We start from the raw sequence: 21,480 nt of genomic DNA, 5'->3' as shown, positions 1-21,480 counted from the left end.
CTACACCTGAATTTCCACCGTTATATAGTTAAATGTATTCATAAAAATATTTTACATTAATAGTAGTATATCAAAATTTAAATTCTTAGTCATATATAATATATCCATATCACGAGAAAATAGTATAGTATCGCTCTATTAGCTTACTATGTGTCCAAACGCTAAATTTATTAATACACTAGTAACAATATTATTGATGTTTGAGAAACATGTGTCAAACAATAATATTATTTGCATTTTAAAAATAAGTCTAATAAATAATTAACCACAACAAAATGCGGAAATAAAAAGCCATAGAAATTAACCAAAAGCAAATGACGACTTTATTAATAAAATATGAAAGATCAAATAGAAAAGTAGAAAACCTCGCAAAGTTGAGGATTATATTTGCAAATTCTCAATAATCTGTCTCTCGAATGAATGTTCAATATCAATACATTATTGCTAATAAAATATTATATGCACATAAAAAATTAATCATCAAATCTAATAAAACGGATGTATCACATGATAATAATTTGTTGATAATGAAAAAGTGATATATACAAGAAACGCTTACATGAAAATAATTATTGAGTGAATATTTAATTCAGTTTTTTGACAAAAAAACATATTTACTCCTGATTTTTGTTTTGGAATTGATTAGTTTTTGTGTAAAAAAAAATAACATTAATTTCTTTTTAGCACAGAAAATAATCAATTCCATAAAAATGAAATTCAAAAATAAATAATTGTCAGAACTATTTAAAATTTTTTCTCATAATTATTTATAATAATAATAATAAAAGACGTAAATCTAAAACGTGTGTAATTCGATTTTCTTTCTATCTTTGCCAAAAATAAAAAGTAAAAAAAATAGAAAATTTGATTTTCTTTGAATTATATTTATTTTTAATATGTATCAAATTTATAATTAACTTTCCAAAAATTATTCACCCTTGAGCTTTATTAAGATAGAGAAAATCAATATTTTACATAAATTCTTAAATATGAAATCGTAACAAAAAATTAATTAACATTATAAAATTTTCATATGAAAAATTATTATGCATATTTTTATTTAAGAGATTAAAAAAACTATATATTTTTGTAAATTATCCCAATACATATACCAGTTAGGGAAAAAAAAAAGCACTTGCTACTTGCTAATGAGAAACATGAACCACAATACACTGATAATAATATTGAGGTAAAAACGTTAGATGAAAATTTAATTAAATCAATCAAATTATTTAACGGCTCTCAATTATCAACTTTACAACTTTACGTGAAATCCAGTGCACCTGAATTTTTACTATCACAGTATGCCTAAGAAGAAGATTATTTTCCACATCGACCGTGGCGGCACTTTTTATCATCCAGTTCAGCCATGTACCTCCGACCAATGGGGATAGAAAGCTCCATAGCGACGGTTAACCCAGCGGCAAGGGACGCGAAGCCTAGGGTGGCGGCACGGCCACGGTGCATGCAGAGAAGTACGGTGGGGATGGTGGTGGAGGCAATGGGGTTCCAAAGGTCGTCTTTCTGGCGAGCGTAGCCCAAGGCAATGTCAACGGCAGTGCTGAGAGCGAACCATGCCCCAAACTTACCGGCCACGCGCGGCGCGTTCACCCCCATAGCGTGCCACGCGCCGACGAGGCGTGCTCCATTCGGCGAGCGGTATAAGCCTTTAAAAAAGTGGAAGATGGATCCTCCAACCAATGCATATTTGAAGGCGCGGCCGGTTTCTTGGACGTTAGCCTCTAACCACTGTCGCAATTCTTTTTCTGGAGTTTCTGATCCGTAGGAAGCCATTATTGAATTAATTCTAAGGTTTCAGAAAAAAATAAAAAGGGTCTTTGGCGGCTGCAACAATGGTTTTGGTAGGGTTAGGGTTTTATTGTTGGACTCAAATTTTTAATCCTTTTTAAGCTGTTTTTGTGCCTTGGAGAAGGGTTAACCTAATTAAGTGGAATAATTGGTTAACTCAAATTCGAATTTGACCGACTTGTTTTTGAAATTTGAAGTGATCCAATCCAATCATTATGTAAAATTAATTCATTATTGCCTAGGAATATGTATTTGGTATTTATAAAAAAAACTAATCATATTACTTTTAAAAATATTTGATTTTTTAATTGACATATTTGATTGTTTTATTACGATAAATTTAATTATTTTAATAGGTAANGCAAATACAAATAACCTATTAATTTTTGTATATAGAAGATTTTTGTAGTTGTGAATTTCGATTTGTTAACAAGATTAGTCTAATAACAGGCAAGTCAATAATGAGCTTATTATTCATAAAAAAATAAATGCTGATTGATATTCAATCAATATAGTGTAATAATAACAAATATACAATTTGTTAATATAATAAATGCATGCTAATAAAAGAAATTCTCATAATGTGAAATTGAATTGTTTATTGGATGAGTTAATTTAAAGTGATCTTTGAGATTAGTGTTGTATACTAAAATTATTTTTGAGATTTTTATTATATCTGTTATTTTTGAAATCGACAAAAATACATCATATTAATTTTTCATTTATTTTCTGTTAACAACATAATGATGTGGCTTGATGATATAGATCATTAGCAATGTGTGTTATTTTATAGTGTAGTCACGTGTAATAATATAATGACGGATCGATTGGTGATACATGACATGTTGACATGGACGAGTGTGCCACATATTACAATATTATTTGGTAATGTGCTAGGTTATGTCAAATATTGTAATATTATTCGTTCACATGTCATTAACTATATTATTATTGTGCCAATGAATTATAGTTCAAATGACATAGTCTCCACATACTCAATTAAGAAGTTGCGGTTTCGAATCTCCTATCTTTGGTAAAAAAAAAAAAAAACTATGTTATTATTGTAGATAGATGCACCAAATTAAATTCTAATTTTGCATTAAATAACTCATTTTAGTCTCTAAAATTAAATTATGTATACCAAATTAGTAGATGAAAGAACTAACTGGATTTACAAAAGCTGAAGTCTAATCTGTTTAACAAATTGAGTCCGTCGAGTTGAACCTAAAATAAACTGAGCCATAAGTCTTCTGTTGAATAGTTGTCTCACTTCCACCCCTGAATCATTATAATTTAAGATTAAGAATTTATGATTTAGGATCGAAAATTTAAGATAAATAAAATAATTTATAAAATATTTACGGAAAAAATTGATTATTTAACATTATTCTTTAGCATATATATCTTATCCAAAAAGTTAATTTGATGACTGCTCATATAACATATATAGTTGTAAGTAATTTAAACATGTTTTTTTTTTTTTAAAATAAAGATATTAGTGAATTGTTTTTATAAAAAAATCGACACCAGAGAGATATACCAATTGGTAGATGCAACCAAGGCAAATAGTTGAGAGTTTTGTGAGCATAACACATTAACACTAAACTACTGAACTATAGTTTGTTAAAAATGTCTTTTGCTTTGGAAAACCCGCATACTGACCCTAAGTTACTACTACCATGTTCAGGCAAATTATGCAGCAAATAAATTGAGAAGTCAAATAACTTTTTGTCCTTGTCTATTTGATTTAGCAAGAGACATATACATAATTCATACTCATGTATAGTGTTAAATTGTCGTTAATTAAGGTTGTGTTTCAGAAGGATATGCTACGTGTACACTAAAATTAGTCATCAAAATCAGTTATTAATATAAAATATATGTTAGAATATTAATACATATTGAAAATAAATTAAATCACACATATATTTATAAATAAATATATTAGTGACTGATTTTAGTAGCTAATTTTGATGTATAAATAGTATTTTCCGTTTCGGAATAGAAATAATGATTAGTAAAAGGTTTACTTATCATTACCATGCGGATGAACAAGGATATTTCGTATATCAATCAAGTCACATTTTTATTTATTACGTTTTATACAATGAAGTAAATAAAAATAGAAATATAGTTTAAAAATTCAAAAAAAAATTGTACAATAAACACAATTATTAAAAGTTTCTTAGTGGCATGTGGACGTAATAAACAAAGGTATTGAGTGTAATATTCTTGTTTCTTGGGGTGTACGTCTTAGATATATGCTACATACTCTTCTTATTAGTCTCTTTTAATTCATTCTTATACATTTATTATATAAATATATCTATCCATTTTGTTCTTCTAAGCCCCATTTAATATGGCATGCATAATGTTTGTAAATATGATGAAACCAACATCATGCTTTTGGAGAAAGAAGAAGAAGGAGAGGCACCTTCTTCAGCATCATGATCATCAGCAACTATTAACATTAGAAGAATGGCTTCTAAGAACACCAATCATGGAGAATGACGATGATGATGATAATGGTGAATATACACCTACTACTACCTTGGAGAAACTCTTGAAAGATGAAAAGGGAAGTGAAGTTATGGGAATGAGTAGAAGCAAGAGTTGCAAGCAGAAGAAAAGGGTTAGTTTTAGATTACCAGAAGTGGCTGATACACTTATTTTATATGATTAATTAGTAATAGAATAAAATTAATCTACACATTAAATAGGAATCTCTCTCTCTATATATATGATGTGCTAGAATAACGGATTATAGTTATAAAATTAGTTCATCAACGTAACATTATTATTAATTAAGATCCATCTTCATCATATATGTTAATGTTTGAACACAATTTATAAAACGGGTTTTAGCCACCAAATAAACCGTGGCTAAAGTAAAAAAAATTCGTGGTGGTGATATATTAACGACGAATGAAGATCCGTGACTAACAACGGCGAAACAGCTCATTTAGCATGAACATTAGTAATTATAAATACGGGGTCATTTATTATTGGGCCAAAAGTCATACTTATTGATGTAAAACATTTTTTATGTTTAGATCCAATTACATAACGTTACGACACTACTATGTTAGTAAATAAAATAACTATTTTTTATATCGATCACATAAATAATCATTAAAAAAATAATGAAATTGAATGATTATGTAAAATATTTTACTCTATTGATATATTAAAATTAAACTCTTATTATAATTATTAAAACAAAACTCTTTTACTTTAAAGGATCACTTCATTATTGTTATTAAAAAAAGTCAATTAAAGAGTTATCTCAATTTTTTTGAAATTATTTTGTATTTTAAATTTTAAATCCAACTCTAACTCATAATCTTAAATTTTAAACCCTACAAAAATGAGTTAAACTAATTTTATAATAAAAAAAGTTGATTAATATTAATTAATTAAAAACTTGACTTTTTTATACTTATTTATTATTAATTAACTATAACAATTTAGTTGCCTCATACACTATTGGGCCTTTACTAAGGCATTGGTCCAATACTCATAATAACCTATTTCAATGGTTATTATTGATAATATGAAAAAATAATGGCAATGTTAGATTGAAGAGAAAAAGACATAAAAAGATAAGGTAAAAATTCAAGTGTAATTAATTTTATGTGAAGTTGATAGGTGAGAGTTGTTAAATGATTTGAATTATTTGACTAAATTTTTATCTAACAACTATCAATTATCAACTTCACGTAAAATTGACTATACCTGAATTTCTAATTGACTATACCTGAATTTCTATGAAAAAGAATTGTAACTAACTAATAATGGCATATCCAACATAAGGTACAAAAGGCAACATATACATTACCTACCATGCATTCACACAACTTTCATAATAAATGTGGACATAGTGTGATAATATATATATAAGATGCTATGAATAATAATAATGAAGAAAGCAAAATTAGTTGAGATACAAGGGGACATAACTCAGAAAGCACAATGATGTGTAGAAACTAGGAAGTAACTACATACACTCACACAAAACAACACATTGACTCCTTTCTAATTAAAGTAACCCTCAAAAAGAAGACAAGAGTAAGGAAAAAGCTTTTGGAGGATAACCATTCTTTTAAAATACAGTACTATTGATGATGTAAACAGATATATTTTATTATAAAATATATATTTTATTTGTGTTTATACTTATTTTCTTCTTCAATTATGAACATATAGGATGGATATATATACTTGACTAGCATTTTTTTTCTTTTAATTTCATTTTTAATATTTTTGTTTCTAAAATTTTAAAAAATAAAAACGAAAAGTATAAAAGTTTAATTATAAAATTAACTATTTTTTAGAAGTATTTTTTTACCCTAAATTCTAAATAATAAATCCTCAAAAAATTGAGAGTTAAAATATATTTTTACAATAAATAATTGACTGATTAAAAGTTGATTTTTTATACTTATTCAAAGTATAATTTTAATATTTTAAATTTTTGTATTCTTTACAAAATTTTAAAAATAAAAATATTAAATAAAAAAGAAACGAATTTAGTACTCCAACAAGTTTAGAGAATAACATTAATTTTTTATCAGTATAATTTACATATACATTATTATATAAGATCTGCACATGCAAATTAACAGAAAACATATATCAATAAATTAAAGAAGGCAAATACAAACCTATTTAAAAGGAGAAATATATAGAAACAAACAAATTATATTTCTACAACTCATAAAAATTAAACAAAGTTTATAAAACATGAAATTAAAGGAATTTATTAATTTATTGTGATTGAGGAAAAGAAAGGGATGCAACAATGTGAAAAAATTGAAGCTGGTCAAGTAAGACTTTAGCATGTGCGGTGGCTCTTTTCTGAACTCTAAGAAACAATTCTTCACTGAGTTTGTCACCAATGAAAGCGTCAACAAGCACACCGGACACACTTTTGCAACTGTTGGCAAATGCTTTTCCAACTTCAATTGCATCATCTGGCTTGTTAACAACAAGGGGGCTCCCTCCTTTGAACACTTCAATCTTGTTTATCACAAATGAACCATTTTCTTCAACTACTTCCTTGAAATCTTGCAAGCTTGGTGCATACACTGGAATGTTGAAACTGTCCCTTTTTGAACTGCTTATTAATCCCTATCAATAACATACAATACCATTATTATTCGGTTTAATTATTCTGTTAGTTCTTATAATTTTACTAAATTTATAATTAATTTTTTTAAATTAGATCTTTATACTATTTTTAAATTTTATGAGTAATTAAACCTTATTATTTATATGATTTGCTTTATTTTGATTTAATTACCACATGTAACCAAAAATATTATTTTTATTCTTGATTAGTTTAATTAATTTTGTGCAGTTAAAGAGTTATATATATAGTATTCTTACATTGACAATATATATTTCTTTTTGTAATTAAAAGTGATTGATAAAAAGTGAAAAATAAAAATTCTGTATTTTATACAATAAAAAATATACAAAAAGATATCTATAAAAAATTATATAAATATTATTTTTCTTTGATTAAATATGGAAAAATTTTATCTATATGAAATTAAAACATCGAAATATTAGTAAAAATTTACATAAAAAATATTTTAAAATTATTGAATTCTATCTCTTTTTAGTAAGTGATATTATTTGAAATATATGACATGTTTTTTTTCTTTTTCTTTTTCCCCCACAATGAATGCTGAACACATGTTTATGTAGAACAGTAAAAGTGTTGCTTATATTCTGTACTTATTAATTGAATATACAGTAACACTTTTGTTTGGATGTATGTGTATGATGCATGATTGAAGATAAAATTACATTCAAAAGCTAAGTACACATGCCTTTGACTATGTTCAAAGATCAAAGGCATTGTTTGGTCCCACAATTACAGAGCTACAATCATTAGATGAAAATTTGATAGAAAGAATGCAAATGTAACTCCATTTTGTGTGATATAATGATTTTATTTTCATGTGTTTAATTTGTTGATGTTCTAAAAACCTTATTTAACGAATTAAATTAGTGGTCAAAATTATTATGGACCACTTTGCCAGCCGGAAATTAAAATTCATTATTATTTCTGCCGACATCATCATCAAATAAATTGACGGCTAGAGATCAATTTTTGGAATGGTAATTAAACCAACGGCTGGGATTGTCAATTTGTTTTAAACATGGCAGCAGCAATTGTGAAACTTCATAATAAGTTATATTATGATGATGGCTGGCTTCAATACTTGAGAACATTTTTTGTGTTCTTTTCATATTCTATATACATTGTGATTAAATTTGTTGATAAATAGTATATATTATATTGTTTGATTAGATTAACGATCTTTAATTTATTCTTTAGTAATAATTAATGATGAGAGCATTAATGTAATATATGCATGTGAGGTAGAGAAATTTAATTTAATTTAGAGAAAGTCTTGAAAATCTATATTATTGTACAGTCAATGTTATGGTTAACATTCAATATAAAAAATATATAAAAATTTTAAAAACAAAAAATCTAAAATTTAATTAAAAAAATATTCAAAATTTTAACTCAACAAAAATTTATCTTTAGTAGATTTTATAATTAATATATGTTTAACAACCTACTATACTGTTGACATAAATTAACTGCTATAATGTAAGTTTCTTAATATTATTTTTTAAGTTATTTTAAATATTTTAAATTATTGTTAACAATTATATACTAAATATATATACTAAAATTAATTATTAAAATTAGTTATTAGTATAAAATATATATTAAAATATAAAATATTTATTAAAAATATATAATAATTAATTTTAATGTATAAATAATATATATTTTTTTAAAAAAAATGTGAAGTGATTTATTATTTATGAGAATACCTCATGGACAAGATCATCCCAAGCATCCTGAAAGTGGGTCCCAAAGAGAAGGCCAGCACCACCTTGGTCAGTGGGGTCCACAGAAGTTCTGCCCAAGCAGACCAAGAACATGGACCCACCTCTCTTCATCTCCACACATCTTGCACTCAAAAACCCTGCCAAGTCTCTTTGGAATTGTTTCTTGTATGCATTTGCTGTGCTTTCATTTGCTCCATGGATGAATACCCTTCCTTTGTTATATGCACTTGACCTTTTCTCAACCACACATTCTGGCACCTTCATATTTTAGATAATTATTCACGTAATTAATATAAAAAATAAATATTTTTATTAATATAATATTATATAATTAAATATACGTATAAAATATTTTTATACTGATAATATATTAAAATTAAATTTATTGAATGTGTTTTTATATAATTTTATGCTTATTTTTATCTCAATGCCCAAGTAAACAAGTCATTGTCTCAAGAAAACAGAGTTGTTCTTTTCTATATGTATCAATTCCATCATAGAGCATGACTTTGCTATCTCCACTTTTTTGACCAAAAATGGGGCCCTACCTACTCACTTAGCCTTCTCATTAATTATTCTTTTACTATTTTATATTATAAATCTCGCATTTATTAAAGTCAAAATTTTAAAATAATTTATAAATATAAAGTATTTTTTTACTCTTTAAACTAATGTTTAAGATTGAGTTAGAATCACTTAATCTTATTTCTAATATTTTAGTGTAAAAATTTTATCATAGCATATATAGAACCATGTAGACTATATAGTGTAGATTCTTTGAAAATTTTGTATAGCTTAGTTGCGGTGTGAATCATAAGACAACAAGCTGAGAAAGTCATGATCAGTTGAAATTGATTAAAAGGTGTTTAGCAAATTCATTAAAGTAATCATGGACATTTTCACAAAAAGTTTCCAAGCTAAGAACTTAAAAGTTTGAACTCTAACCGAAAGGTTTATAAAAAAAGATCAAGGGCTATAGAATGATGAAAGAAACAAAAGTCATTGGATGTGATTTGAATTCTATGATCATTCTTTTGTATACTAATAATAATAATAATAATTTAGATTTCAATTTTTAAATAGATTTAGTGTATATAACAACTTATACATAATTATCTAATTATAAGTTAATTCCCATATTAATAAAATATAACTTTTGAATTATCTGATCTTTATCATAAAATAAATAATACAAAAAATTAATCACTAAATCAGATACTCTTATAAAATATATATTAAAATATAAAATATATATTAAAAATAATTTAAAGAATATATATTTATAAATAAATATTTATTAATTATTTAATTATTTAGTAATTAATTTTTTATGATGACTAAATAAATCAGAGATCACCAAATCATAACAATTAACAAATTTAGTAATCTCTAATTAATACTTTAATCATTTCAAGCTCCACATGAAACTAGATTAAAAGACTCTATTGAACACAAAGTTATTTGCAAGTTCCCAAGAATGAAGTGAAATAAAATGAAAATAGAATATTAAAAAAAAGAAAAAAAATAGGACTTGGCTTACCTGAGACAACCAATGCAAAGAAAAGGCCGAGTGAAAAACATCAACAGATCTCGCCGGAAAAAGTCTCCGATAGAAGGAACCGGGGACTCCGGCCGCAAAGTACGAGCGGTGGTTGTTGGCAGCAAGGCACTCTTCCATGCTAACTCCGCCATTATCATTGGAGAGATGCGGCGGAAGAAGCTGGAAGAGTGTGTTAAAGTCATTACTGGGAAGGTCAGAGAAGAAAGCTGAAAATTCAGGTGGGTTGAACCCTAAAGCCTCATAGCGCTTGATTATGTGCTTTATAATGACATCAACAACGTTAATGGTGTTGTTGCCACATGAACAACCCAAATCCACCACCACAAATGGGATTTCATTATCATCGGAACAACCATGAAGCTGAACTCTATCTAGGGTTTCCTTCAAAAGGTGAAGCATAGACTTGGCATGCATTGCCTGCATATATACAAATATTTAAGTGATGAATAATAAAGTCTCTAAAATTTATATCTCGGATAGATTAATTTTTGAATTTAAAAAAGTATAAATAAAATCTTGTAAGATAGCAGATGTGGATAAATTAGTTTAAATTAAAATCTTTTATTCTAATAATAACAGTTAATTTGAAGATAATTTGTCTATATTTATTATACTAAAAAATTGTATTTTTGTAAGGAACTAATTTGTTCGAAATATAAATCTTTAAAAATAGATTTATTTTTATTTTACTCTATAAAAAATATAAATTATCATTACAAGATGCGTTAATTTGATCAATAGACATAAATTCGGCTATATTTAAAATTATGTCGGACTAATTTGATTATTTTAAAAATTATGATTGCTTTTATATTAAAATAAATTTATTTAATTTTCATAGAATTTAAATTTAATATTGAAAAAAAGATGAATTTATGTATCACTTGACAATAATAATAATAACAATAATAATAATAATAATAGACAGAACTCAATAAAGGATCTTATATGAAGGTATTTAATTATTTACTAAAACTAAAAGTAATAGTTGTGTGTGCTTGGGTTATTTTAATTATAAAGAAGAAGAAGAAGGTAACCTGTGCTTGGGAATTGTTGGCATAACTGGACTCTCCTTTGCCTCCTTTCATGCTAAGTAACTTTTCCAGTTCTATGTTGGACACAACAACATTGTCTCCCATTGGAGCCATCTTAGTTATAATTGCTCAAATTAGAAAGAGATTATTAGATTGGTGCGTGGAGTCTGATGATTTTTTTAACTCAGACCCAATGCAAGGCACTCATATTTATAGACACATTGGAGAAGGTATCGTATGAATACTTTATTTCGCACGTCTTTTATTATTATTGTCCTCATTATAGTATATATGTCCAACAATGAATTATTCAATTCTTTTGAAGACTTCACTTCAATTCATATTATTCTAAATTATCAAAAATATAATTATATTGTATATGTGCTTATTCCTTTTTCGTGTTATAATTTGTTTATTTATTGGTTTATATTTTTTATTTTTATATTTTGTAATATAACTCTTTTTAAGTATGAACTAGTTTAGCATTTTTTTTGAATTATTTAAAAATTTGTTTTATAATTATTTTTATTTTATTTTTTATTTTATAATCGTCGGTATATAAAATTATGAGTTGTACTCTGAAATATAACTATTTTATATATATAAAGAACGTTAGCTTAACGAGTTTTAGATTAGAAGTATATACTATAATAATGTTAATACAATTTGGAAATTATTGAGTAATAATGATACGTATAACAAGGTAACACCAGCTAGCTAATTAGTGAAAAGAAGTAAACAAAGAAGGGTGACAATTATGACTCTTCATTAACTCAGCTAGGCTACATATGTTTCCTTTGATTTTCATACAATTACTTTTTACGGTAATATTAAAAACAAAAAACTAAAACTTGTCTTGTTTAATATTTATTCATTATTATGATAATTAATAAATATTAAATAAAATAAATTTTATTAATAGTTAATTTTTTTTGTTATTAAATATTTTTATATTTTTTACGAATATTTTGGTGTTAATTAGATTAATAACATTTGTTGGTTATTAGGCTGCACTTGTTTCTGACATAAAGGATAGAGATACAAAATTTTGTATTCTTATATTCTGTTTGTGATAAATTAGAACAAATTATGAAAATTTAATTTATTCTTTTTTTTATTTAAAAAATTTGAGATAAAAATATAATAATAAAAAATAAGTTGTATCTCTTGTTAGTGTTCTTGTATCTTTCCTGTCAAAATGGACAGAAAATACATTAATTTAATATCTCTGGACATATTATCTCTGTCTATTTCTCTTCTGTTAAATATAATTTTGTATCTTTGTGTCATTGTCTCTGTAACAAACGCAGCCTTAACGACTTTATATTATAAAACAAGATAGTCAAAGCTATCCATTAAAATCTAGATAATCATGATTAGCTATATCTATGATTATTAAGGTTTTTACTTTTGTGTGTAGAAAAAAGATGTGATTATTTAATTGACTCCATGACAATAAATTGAGTGCAAAAATTAATTTTCTAAAGGATCAACTTCAAAGTTCAAACTACCACATATACATAAGCTTTTGACTAGGAACTTTAAACCCTGAATTTGTGAAGGAAAGGAGGACAGTTACAACAAACCTTTTTCTTAATAGAAGGAAAAAAGGTATATAGAGTATGACGTTATAATATTATATACTATTGAAGGAAATTAAAAAGGTATACTTTAATTTTCGAAAGATGGAAACTCAGGTGCAGTCGATTTCACGTAAAGTTGATAGCTAAGAGTCGTTAGATGAAAATTTAATCAAATCAGTCAAATTATCTGACGGTCCTCATCTATCAACTTCACGTAAAGTCGACTAGACCTGACTTTCTACTTTTTAGAAAACCATGATTCTCTTGTCTTCAAAATCAACCTTTGTTTGAATTGGTAAAGGAAAAGAAATGCCTCGAAATTCAATGGATTCCAATGTAGACAAATGGAAATGTTTTTAATTTGTTTTATATATGGTCAATAAAGTTCATTTCCTTTTTTAATGTGAAACCGTCTTCCCTATATATTATTGTATAATCAATATTTTTATATTAATAAAAATAATTAATTTTTAAATTTATTATTTAAAAAATTATTTAAATACATTAAACAGAATAACCGTATAAAATATATATAAAACTATTTATATGCTTAACACTTTAAAATTAAACTCATATAATATTAATGTAAACTATTTTATAATAACAACATTATATTATGTGTTTGAATATTCTCATTACAAGGATAAATAATAATATATGAATATTAATATTTTCATTGTTTTTTAGTGATTGCTCTTTTGCTTTTTCTTCAAAAGCAACAAATATAAGTATGATTATTATAATACAATAATAAAATATTCAATTATTAACTTATTATAACTAAGAACTAATGAAAGGATTATAGTTTATTATTATATAAAAGTGCAAACTTGAACAATAATGGATGCAAACTAAAAAATTAAAATAAAAGGCAATCATCACCATCATCATCATCATATATAATTAAAAAACAAGGCCATGTACATTGATCCTTGGATTCTAGACTATAGGGGTTGATATTTTAGATTTTAGAAGATTCATATATATAAAAAGGAACAAAAATAAAATTTTAGATCTAAATCTCGTTATGGGCTACCTCTTCTCATAGCAGTTTATCTTTTATTCTTCTCACAATTATGGTGTCACAAATAATATAATAAATAAGTTAAAAACAATCAATAAAATAATGCATGTTGCATGCATGGCCATGGATTGATTTCTATAAGGTTGCGTTTGTAGTTCTAAATTGTAACAGTATAATTGCAGTTGCGACTATTATATTAGGTGAGTTCTAATGTTCTATGGTATCTTTATTATAGTGTCTAAATTATTTAGTTTCTCTTTTAAAGTAAAAAATAAAATTTTTAAAATAAAAAATAAATCATATAAAATTTATTAAATATTATTTATTTACCTATTTTAGTAACTTAGGTACAAAGTGATAGGTACCATAGTATTCACCATTATATTATTAATAAAAATTTAAATGCAGTTTAAGAATGGTAAGATAATTTGATAAATTTAACTAAATTATTGTCTAACAATTTTTAACTATCAATTTGAACAAAAATAATTGTATGTGAGTTTTCGCCTATATTTTTTTATATTTATTAGATGAATTTAATTTAGTGTACTAATAATAATTTTTTTATGTGATTATTCAATTAAATTTACACGGTTAGATAGTTTTTTAAGTAATTAGTCTAAAGATTAGTTACTTTTAATATGATAATATATGATTGATTATTTGATACGGTTATTTTGTAATAATAATACGTTAAAATTAAATTTTTTAGTTATTATTTAAGCTTTGTTTAAATGATTTCATATTCCAGCAAACTCTGTTTTCTGTGTATAATATAATTACATAATCTGAATTTTAATTTTTTTTTCTCACAATATTTCTCATCTCGGCGAATCAAAGAATAATTTATTATAAATCTATCTGTCATTAGTCAATAAATTACTGACTATTATAACGAGTGAGCTGACTTATTGACTACCTTCCAAACTCTATTTTAGATGATGTATGTAAAAACTCCACAAAGTAACTCCCCCATTTACACCATGGCTACATAGTGAAAATCTAAATTATGTGAGTTTGACTGAATAAAATGTAGCCATAGCCTTTCACACAACTCAAAAGGTAGCATATTCTTTCTCTGAAATTTTACTCCAAAAGCTTGGAATCTTGTCCTCTAATTTATTTTTCAGCCCTGCTTTGTTAATGGCCCCCCCATGCATCCTCCTTTCTTGAGGTTCTTCAAACACCAAAACCACCGCAATACTCGCCGGTTCACATGAAATTATATTATTGCACCATTTATCTTCTAATTACCCTTTATCTCCAAAATTATCTTAACCTCCATGTGTGATAGAAATATAATCATTTACATACCTCTTTTAATTGGCTTAATTTTTTTAAGACAAGTAATATCTATTAGAATTTGTATGATCTAAAAGTCTAATGCTCGATTCCTCTTATATAACAATCAAAACTTAGAAAAATATTTTTTTAATCAACCCAACATTTTTCTTTTGTTGGGAAAAATGGAAGTAATTATTATGCTAATGTGACATCCCGTAAGTTACTAATAAAGTCATTCAAGTAAAGAGAAATCACCGGTTTATATAGTCAAAAGATGGTAGTTAATTATTCCCTTTTTGTATATATGCTTTTGCCCCCCCTCTCCCAATTTTCTTCTCTTCAAATGCTGGTTCAGATTTGGACCATTGACTTTGAAAAGAAGTTAGAATATAATTAAAGATAAGATTGCAATAAGAGTAGTGCATGTGGTTTGATTTTTGTTACTTTCTTGGCAGGATTATATTATCTTTTCTGCCGTCACCATGGTTGCATAATTTTTTATAAGGAAGAAGCAAGGTAATTTAATTTGAGTTATAAAGATGAATATAATATTCAGTTTTTACAAAAGTAAGTTTAGTTTTTATCCCAATGTCTTAGTAACGGTCAAAGCTTCTAGTACCATGTTGGTTATTAGTTTTTATCCCAATGTCTTTGACTATTGTCTTTTACTGGAATTTGATGCTTATTAACTTTTTTACTACAAATTTTAGGGAGGTAGCATGCATTGGTAACTTTAGAAGTCAAAATCCAACTTTATGTATGTGCTCTCCATTGAGTGTATTATTAACCCTTTGATCTTTTTTTTTCAAAGTTAGGAGTGAGACTTGAATTTGAAACCTATGGATGAGGATGGAAAAACTATGTCATTTGAGTTATAGCTCGTATCTTAAGAGTTGATGTTATGTTTGGTTTTCTAAACATATACGTCACCTCACATTAATCATGTATTTATAATATTATATTCATGTGTATATATATTTATTAAAATAAAATATTTAAAAACTTTTATTAATAATTGTGTTTTTAGCCTACAAAGAATTACTGTTAAGTAGTTTAAAAATACTATTTTTTCCCCTAAGAATGAATGTATCTAGAAGCTTATGTGTGTGGTTGTTGGTGTCCGGGAATTTATGAGAAGGGGGGCTAAAATATTGATGTATAACCCTTCAAAGGGACACTGTTCCCTGAAATATTCAAGCATTACAGTTATTGGTACTAAACTTCTCCGGCAGGCACAACAATGGTTGTCACAAGAAAGTTTGTAGCGTATTTTGGTATTCTCAAAATTAAGGGAATTTATTGGGTAGTAGGCTTTGCCTATCTTTAGATTGTTAATATTATAATGTTAATTAGAGTTGGTAAACCTAGGAGATTTATTAAGAATATAAGAGAGGTAAACATCCACATGCCTATCAATACAGGTTGATAGGCATAGGCTCATTAGATGAGTGTTGAGTTCAATCTGATTAATTAAGATGTTGATTTGAAGCTCTCATGGTTGTGGATGGATCCAAATGAAGCAACCGTTCTAAAGATCTGCGTCTTCACTATAGGGCCCTAGCAATATATCTCGAATTCAATGATACGAAATTACGGGGTTGAATTATTCATCTAATCATGATCCAAAAAACATTAAATATTTTGAATAAGTCACATTAATAGTGCTCATATTCTCATGCAGATGAGTTTTGTCCTTATCTGAGATATTATTATAAATAGATGCATAGCAAAATTAAAAATAATGAAATAATGAATCCAAGATTCTACAAAATAATGATTATTTTTTTGCTACTGAATTCAATTGGTTTTCCCAGAACAAATTCAAAGGTTATGTCTATCAGAAGAAATGGCTATTCTTTTTTACAAACGGTATATAATACAATTCCAGCATACTAAGCAGGGGACTACGCTATAATCTAATTAAAAAAGGTAACAGTGTGATTAGTGGACCTAAAAAAACACCTGCATACCCAAAAAGAATGATACAGAATGAATTGCTCAAAACCAGAACTAAAGGCACAGATCAAAAACAAAGAACTAATGCAACTAAAGTCTAAGCTAACATTCATATCTTCGGCTAAAGTTTTTACATCACATGGAATTCATGCTCAAATGTGCCAACGAGAGATTATTGCATGGGGGATCAGGCGCGTCGCATGTTACATCGAATAGCGGGTCTAACATGCATCTCACCTGCATCAACAGGAGAGCACAGTTAAACTGGGAATATGTATTCATGGATTCAATAGAATAGATACATTAAACTAAAAAAAGAAAGAAGTTCTAACAATTTGCACAGATACAAGGGATCAAATACCCACCATAAAATTGCATGACTAAGGGGAGTCATATTATCATGTTTTCACACAAGATCAACTGGTAACAGGCTGAAATAACTTTTTGATTTCATCATAAAACCACCTGCAAAAAATCATTGAGATCTGTTGAAAATCAAAACTAGAAAAGGTTTACAAAGCAAATATATAAACTCAATCAAAATAGCAATTCAAATTTTGTCCTCATTTAGTAGAGGATGGATGGAGGTTACAATGTTCATGCCTAGCATTTGCCTCAATTCCCAACTGATTTCGTCTGTCGTTTTCTTGATTAAATTTATCAGATGGAAGGACTTCACATGGACCTCGAATAGAGCTAGCCTTTTCAGTTCTTTCACTATTAGATTCATAAACCTTCAATAAAAGAGAGAAAAATCAGTAAGAAAACCCATATGCAATATATGAATGATAAGCATGCTGCCATGTTCTTGTGGAGTTATCATTTGATTGAAACATCCCAAAACAGAAGTTAAACATGGATTAAACATACCAAAATAACACCAACAAACTGAGAATTACGTAATATAAAACTTTTACATGAATGAATTGATATCAGTCTCCGTCTCTATGAAGGGTAGCACCATATATATAAAGGCTACATGCACAAGTATAAATAGTTACCTCATTAACTTCGGATATACACGGATGACCAATGTTCCCAGGCAAATCACCAGGAAAGTAGCATTTCGTCACCTTAACCCACTTTAACCCAGTTTTGCAGTCTTCCCACATAGACTGAAAATAAAATCGAACACATCACTTTGTTAAAGGTTTATAATTTATAAACTAAAACAACTATTTCACACAAGGGTTCAAACCTATATACCTGCAGAAACTTTAGAGTACACCGAAAACATGTTTTTGGAAGAAATCAATCACAAAAGCTTTGTGATTTCATAGTAAATTTTTAGAGGTATCATGTAACCAAATGCTAGACTAAAGTGGGAAGAAAGATGATTTGCTTACCTGAAGTTTAGAAGGTGCTAATTTGCCATGGCCAGATGGGAGAAGAGCATGACTATGAAGCCTATATGTCACTCCATCAACACAGCAAGATTTGTAAAACTTTTTCTCATCAACAATGTGTATAACATCACCAATCCATTCTACAACTTGCGAGCTATCTGAAGATAACGCACAGTGTTGTCTAACTTCAGCATTAGTTCCAGAACTCCCATCAAAGTTTGCTAGTGCAACATCTTGGCCATCTCGCTTGGTATCATAAGTTGAGCTTTCTCCTGATTGTGATTCCTTTTGTTCATTACTCATTAAACTACTGTCAACTTTTTTATCCGATAATACTACAGCATTGCCCTGTGACACTTTCTGCTCAGCTTGAAAGTCTTGTGATGATTGCAAATTGTCACATTCACCTGGCTCAGATAATTTAGGAAGGGTCTTGGAATCGAAACACTCTTTAGAGGTTGAACTCTCTTTACAGGTTGAAGGCTCAGGATTAATTTGTTGAGCAGAACTTTCACCAGGAAAGTCAATGGAAGGAACAGAAGCTGCATTAAGGGATTTCATAGAGATGTTTGGGTCAGGTTTCTGATCAATATGTTCCATGTTGGATGATCCGGTACCATGTATATCCTTTGTACCAGGAGTCTTTGAATCAGATGGTGGCTCAACTTTGACATTGCTGGTAGCAACTATTGGAGCAGTGCTCCCATTTGTTGTTAAATTCTGCTGGCTGACCTTTGGATCTAAGCTCCCTGTTTTCTTCTCAGAAGGTTGCTGAACTCCAACCGTAGTGGGCAATTTCGGTGGTGTGTTTGATGATCTCATGACACGGCCATATTTTGGAGGTATAGGCTTTCCACCGCTTAAATTCAAACACCTCATGCAATGCCAATCCACTCTATTATGAATTCCTCTTAAAACCGAGGGCTGCAAACACTTCAAGTGATATCCCTTTTCACAAGCATCACAGAGTAGCACAGTATCAACCTCATTGACAGTGAGTTCACACACTTGACATGTCAAAGCCTTATTCATATAATCCCTTGATGGAGGAGTCCATGTCGGATGCTCAGGAAGCTTTGGTTGTAACAATTTCTGGACAATCTTTGCAATTTCAGCATGAGTAGGAATTGAAGGAGGCTGAGCAACGTTCATACCCTGGAAAGACTGTTGCATAGTAGACAAGTTTACAGGTGCTGTTTGAGTAATAAATGGCCTAAAGCTCTGATCTGCTGTTATTTGTGAACCTGCCCTTGAAGAAGCTACATCACTTGTTCCTTGTACCTTGACAGTGTTATGAGCAGGCACCTTGTTTTCCAATGCTGTTCTAGCTAACGACACAGATTGAGTCTGTATTGACCATGGTGGAGCATTTGCCAAAGGTTGGTTTGCTGAAGAATTTGCTACATGCAAGGGGAGAAAAAATTCCAAGTATGGTCATTCACTCCATAAACAATGAAAAACAGATTGAACTACTAGTCATCGATCAATTGGTAACATAACTCAACATATGCATGTAGGTACATACAAACTTTAATGGACAGTATATTACCTGGTATACTAAGCACATAAGAAGACCCATTTGATCCTCCATCAGCTCTGACCTGTGGGTTTTCAAGTTTAGGCACTACCATCGGAGATGAATTTCTCCCGAGATGAGTGCTAGGTATTGCACCAGAAACCATAGGTGGTCTTACTTCATTGCTAGTCGCCTGATATTGCGACGTAGAAGACGATCCTGCAGAAACATGAGAAGGAATGGACACCGTTGTTGCCGAAGAAGGGATCGCTATGTGGCTTGAATTATCAGGTGGAAATACACGAACACCATGTGGAGCCACACGGTTGTCAACTGTTACACTGGTACTTGGTTGCACAGGCTGAGATGTGTACGTTGTAGAAGGTGCAGCATACCTCTTTGCTTCTTCCATCTAAGAACATAAAACAATAGTTGAGAAAAGAGGAAATGAAAGGGGGAAGTCATCAAAAGAATTGATTCAGCTTCATTGTATTTATTATTATCAATAGCATTTGAAAGTAAATAAACAATGGTTTCGCTACATGTTAAGGAATAAAGAACACATTTAATATATAAAAAAGAGTTTAATTTTGATGCCGACAGTGATTTTACTCAGACTTGCAATCATATCCATTCTTTTGGACGACAATTCACGCGGTCAATGTAAAAGTTAGTAATTTTTCTTGATGTGGCCTTACATCATTGGATGCACGTATAAAAAACTACACAATGCATCAAAATTAAATTCTATAAAAAAATGTCGAAACTATATTTTTCATGTAGCCCCTTCTAATTTTCGATAGCAAAACCGATTAATTAAATTCAGTTCCAAACCAGTAAGGAAGTTTAAGATAAGATCAATTTGACAACATAAAATAGCCCAATACTCAAGCAATTAAAGCTCATTAGTAGACAATAAATTCCTCCTAAAGAATCCTCTCCATTAAGCAATGCTAACAATCTCATAAGCACCTAAGCAGGAAATGGATTTTGCACCACTAAACACCAAAACCCAAAATTCTTATCCCCTATGCTTATCTAAATCCTGGAGAATTTGCAACAACTGAATCGCACACACCGCCACATCCGTACATCAATCAAAACAAGGTTCACAAGCAGCAATTATTCACAACAATCACTATACAACACACAGCCTCCAAAATTTTCAAATAATAATAATAAATTTCCTGAATAGATAAGAAAAAAAAAATCGAAATGCTTTGGTTGTTTACCTTCCACTTAGCATGCGTATACCTCTCAGCAATTGACATCTTTGGAGTTCGAAACCCTAACCTCTGATCCCTAACCCTGCCGTTCAATCCAAGATCCTCAATCACCGTCCCAATCGCTTCCCTCCCAACGATATCCTTCGGCGCGAGCCCTACGCAGAGCTCGGCGAGCTTGCTCCGAGCCTCCCTCATAAGCTCCACCTCCACGTCGGTAGGTTTCCGACCCGCCCGCATCGTCGCCATCGTCGACAAAACAAGC

The 21,480-nt window shown here is 28.7% G+C and overlaps 3 protein-coding genes and 1 long non-coding RNA gene across 4 annotated transcripts; all 4 read right to left on the bottom strand.

Annotated features, from left to right (window-relative positions):
• Positions 1–1,320: 1,320 nt before the first annotated feature.
• Positions 1,321–1,794, bottom strand: LOC107496313 (mitochondrial import inner membrane translocase subunit TIM17-1-like). Its single transcript, XM_016117542.1, has one exon. The coding sequence runs from the start codon at positions 1,792–1,794 to the stop codon at positions 1,321–1,323; it is 474 nt and encodes a 157-aa protein (XP_015973028.1).
• Positions 1,795–6,576: 4,782 nt separating this feature from the next.
• On the bottom strand, positions 6,577–11,448 carry LOC107496314 (indole-3-acetate O-methyltransferase 1). Its single transcript, XM_016117543.3, has 4 exons — positions 11,287–11,448; positions 10,229–10,666; positions 8,671–8,946; positions 6,577–6,939 (listed from the first exon to the last, which is right to left on the bottom strand). Exons 1-4 carry the CDS (start codon positions 11,395–11,397, stop codon positions 6,577–6,579), a joined length of 1,188 nt encoding a protein of 395 aa, XP_015973029.1. The 5' UTR covers positions 11,398–11,448.
• A 5,487-nt stretch (positions 11,449–16,935) lies between these two features.
• LOC127740694 (uncharacterized) lies at positions 16,936–17,728 on the bottom strand. Its single transcript, XR_008001507.1, has 2 exons — positions 17,496–17,728; positions 16,936–17,367 (listed from the first exon to the last, which is right to left on the bottom strand). It is a non-coding gene; the product is annotated as an uncharacterized LOC127740694 (long non-coding RNA).
• Positions 17,729–17,735: 7 nt separating this feature from the next.
• Positions 17,736–21,479, bottom strand: LOC107496315 (flocculation protein FLO11; the record flags this gene model as incomplete). The annotated part of the gene is made up of 5 exons (XM_052252042.1): positions 17,736–17,864; positions 18,132–18,245; positions 18,477–19,876; positions 20,026–20,404; positions 21,225–21,479. Coding segments are annotated over 5 exons (2,277 nt in total), but the record flags the coding sequence as incomplete, so codon positions are not given.
• Position 21,480: the final 1 nt, after the last annotated feature.

The sequence above is a fragment of the Arachis duranensis genome, chromosome 7 (genome assembly GCF_000817695.3).
Source record: "Arachis duranensis cultivar V14167 chromosome 7, aradu.V14167.gnm2.J7QH, whole genome shotgun sequence".
Lineage (NCBI taxonomy): Eukaryota > Viridiplantae > Streptophyta > Magnoliopsida > Fabales > Fabaceae > Arachis > Arachis duranensis.
This window is presented reverse-complemented; position numbering and strand designations above follow the sequence as displayed.

What these genes read in the sequence shown, in the direction of transcription:
- LOC107496313 (XM_016117542.1), bottom strand. Translation starts at nt 1,794, where the DNA reads ATGGCTTCCTACGGATCAGAAACTCCAGAAAAAGAATTGCGACAGTGG.
- LOC107496314 (XM_016117543.3), bottom strand. Translation starts at nt 11,397, where the DNA reads ATGGCTCCAATGGGAGACAATGTTGTTGTGTCCAACATAGAACTGGAA. An exon ending in CCAACAATTCCCAAGCACAG is followed by an intron (nt 10,667 to 11,286) that starts GTTACCTTCTTC and finishes GTATATATGCAG; the next exon opens with GCAATGCATGCCAAGTCTAT. An exon ending in GGGATGATCTTGTCCATGAG is followed by an intron (nt 6,940 to 8,670) that starts GTATTCTCATAA and finishes TGTTATTGATAG; the next exon opens with GGATTAATAAGCAGTTCAAA.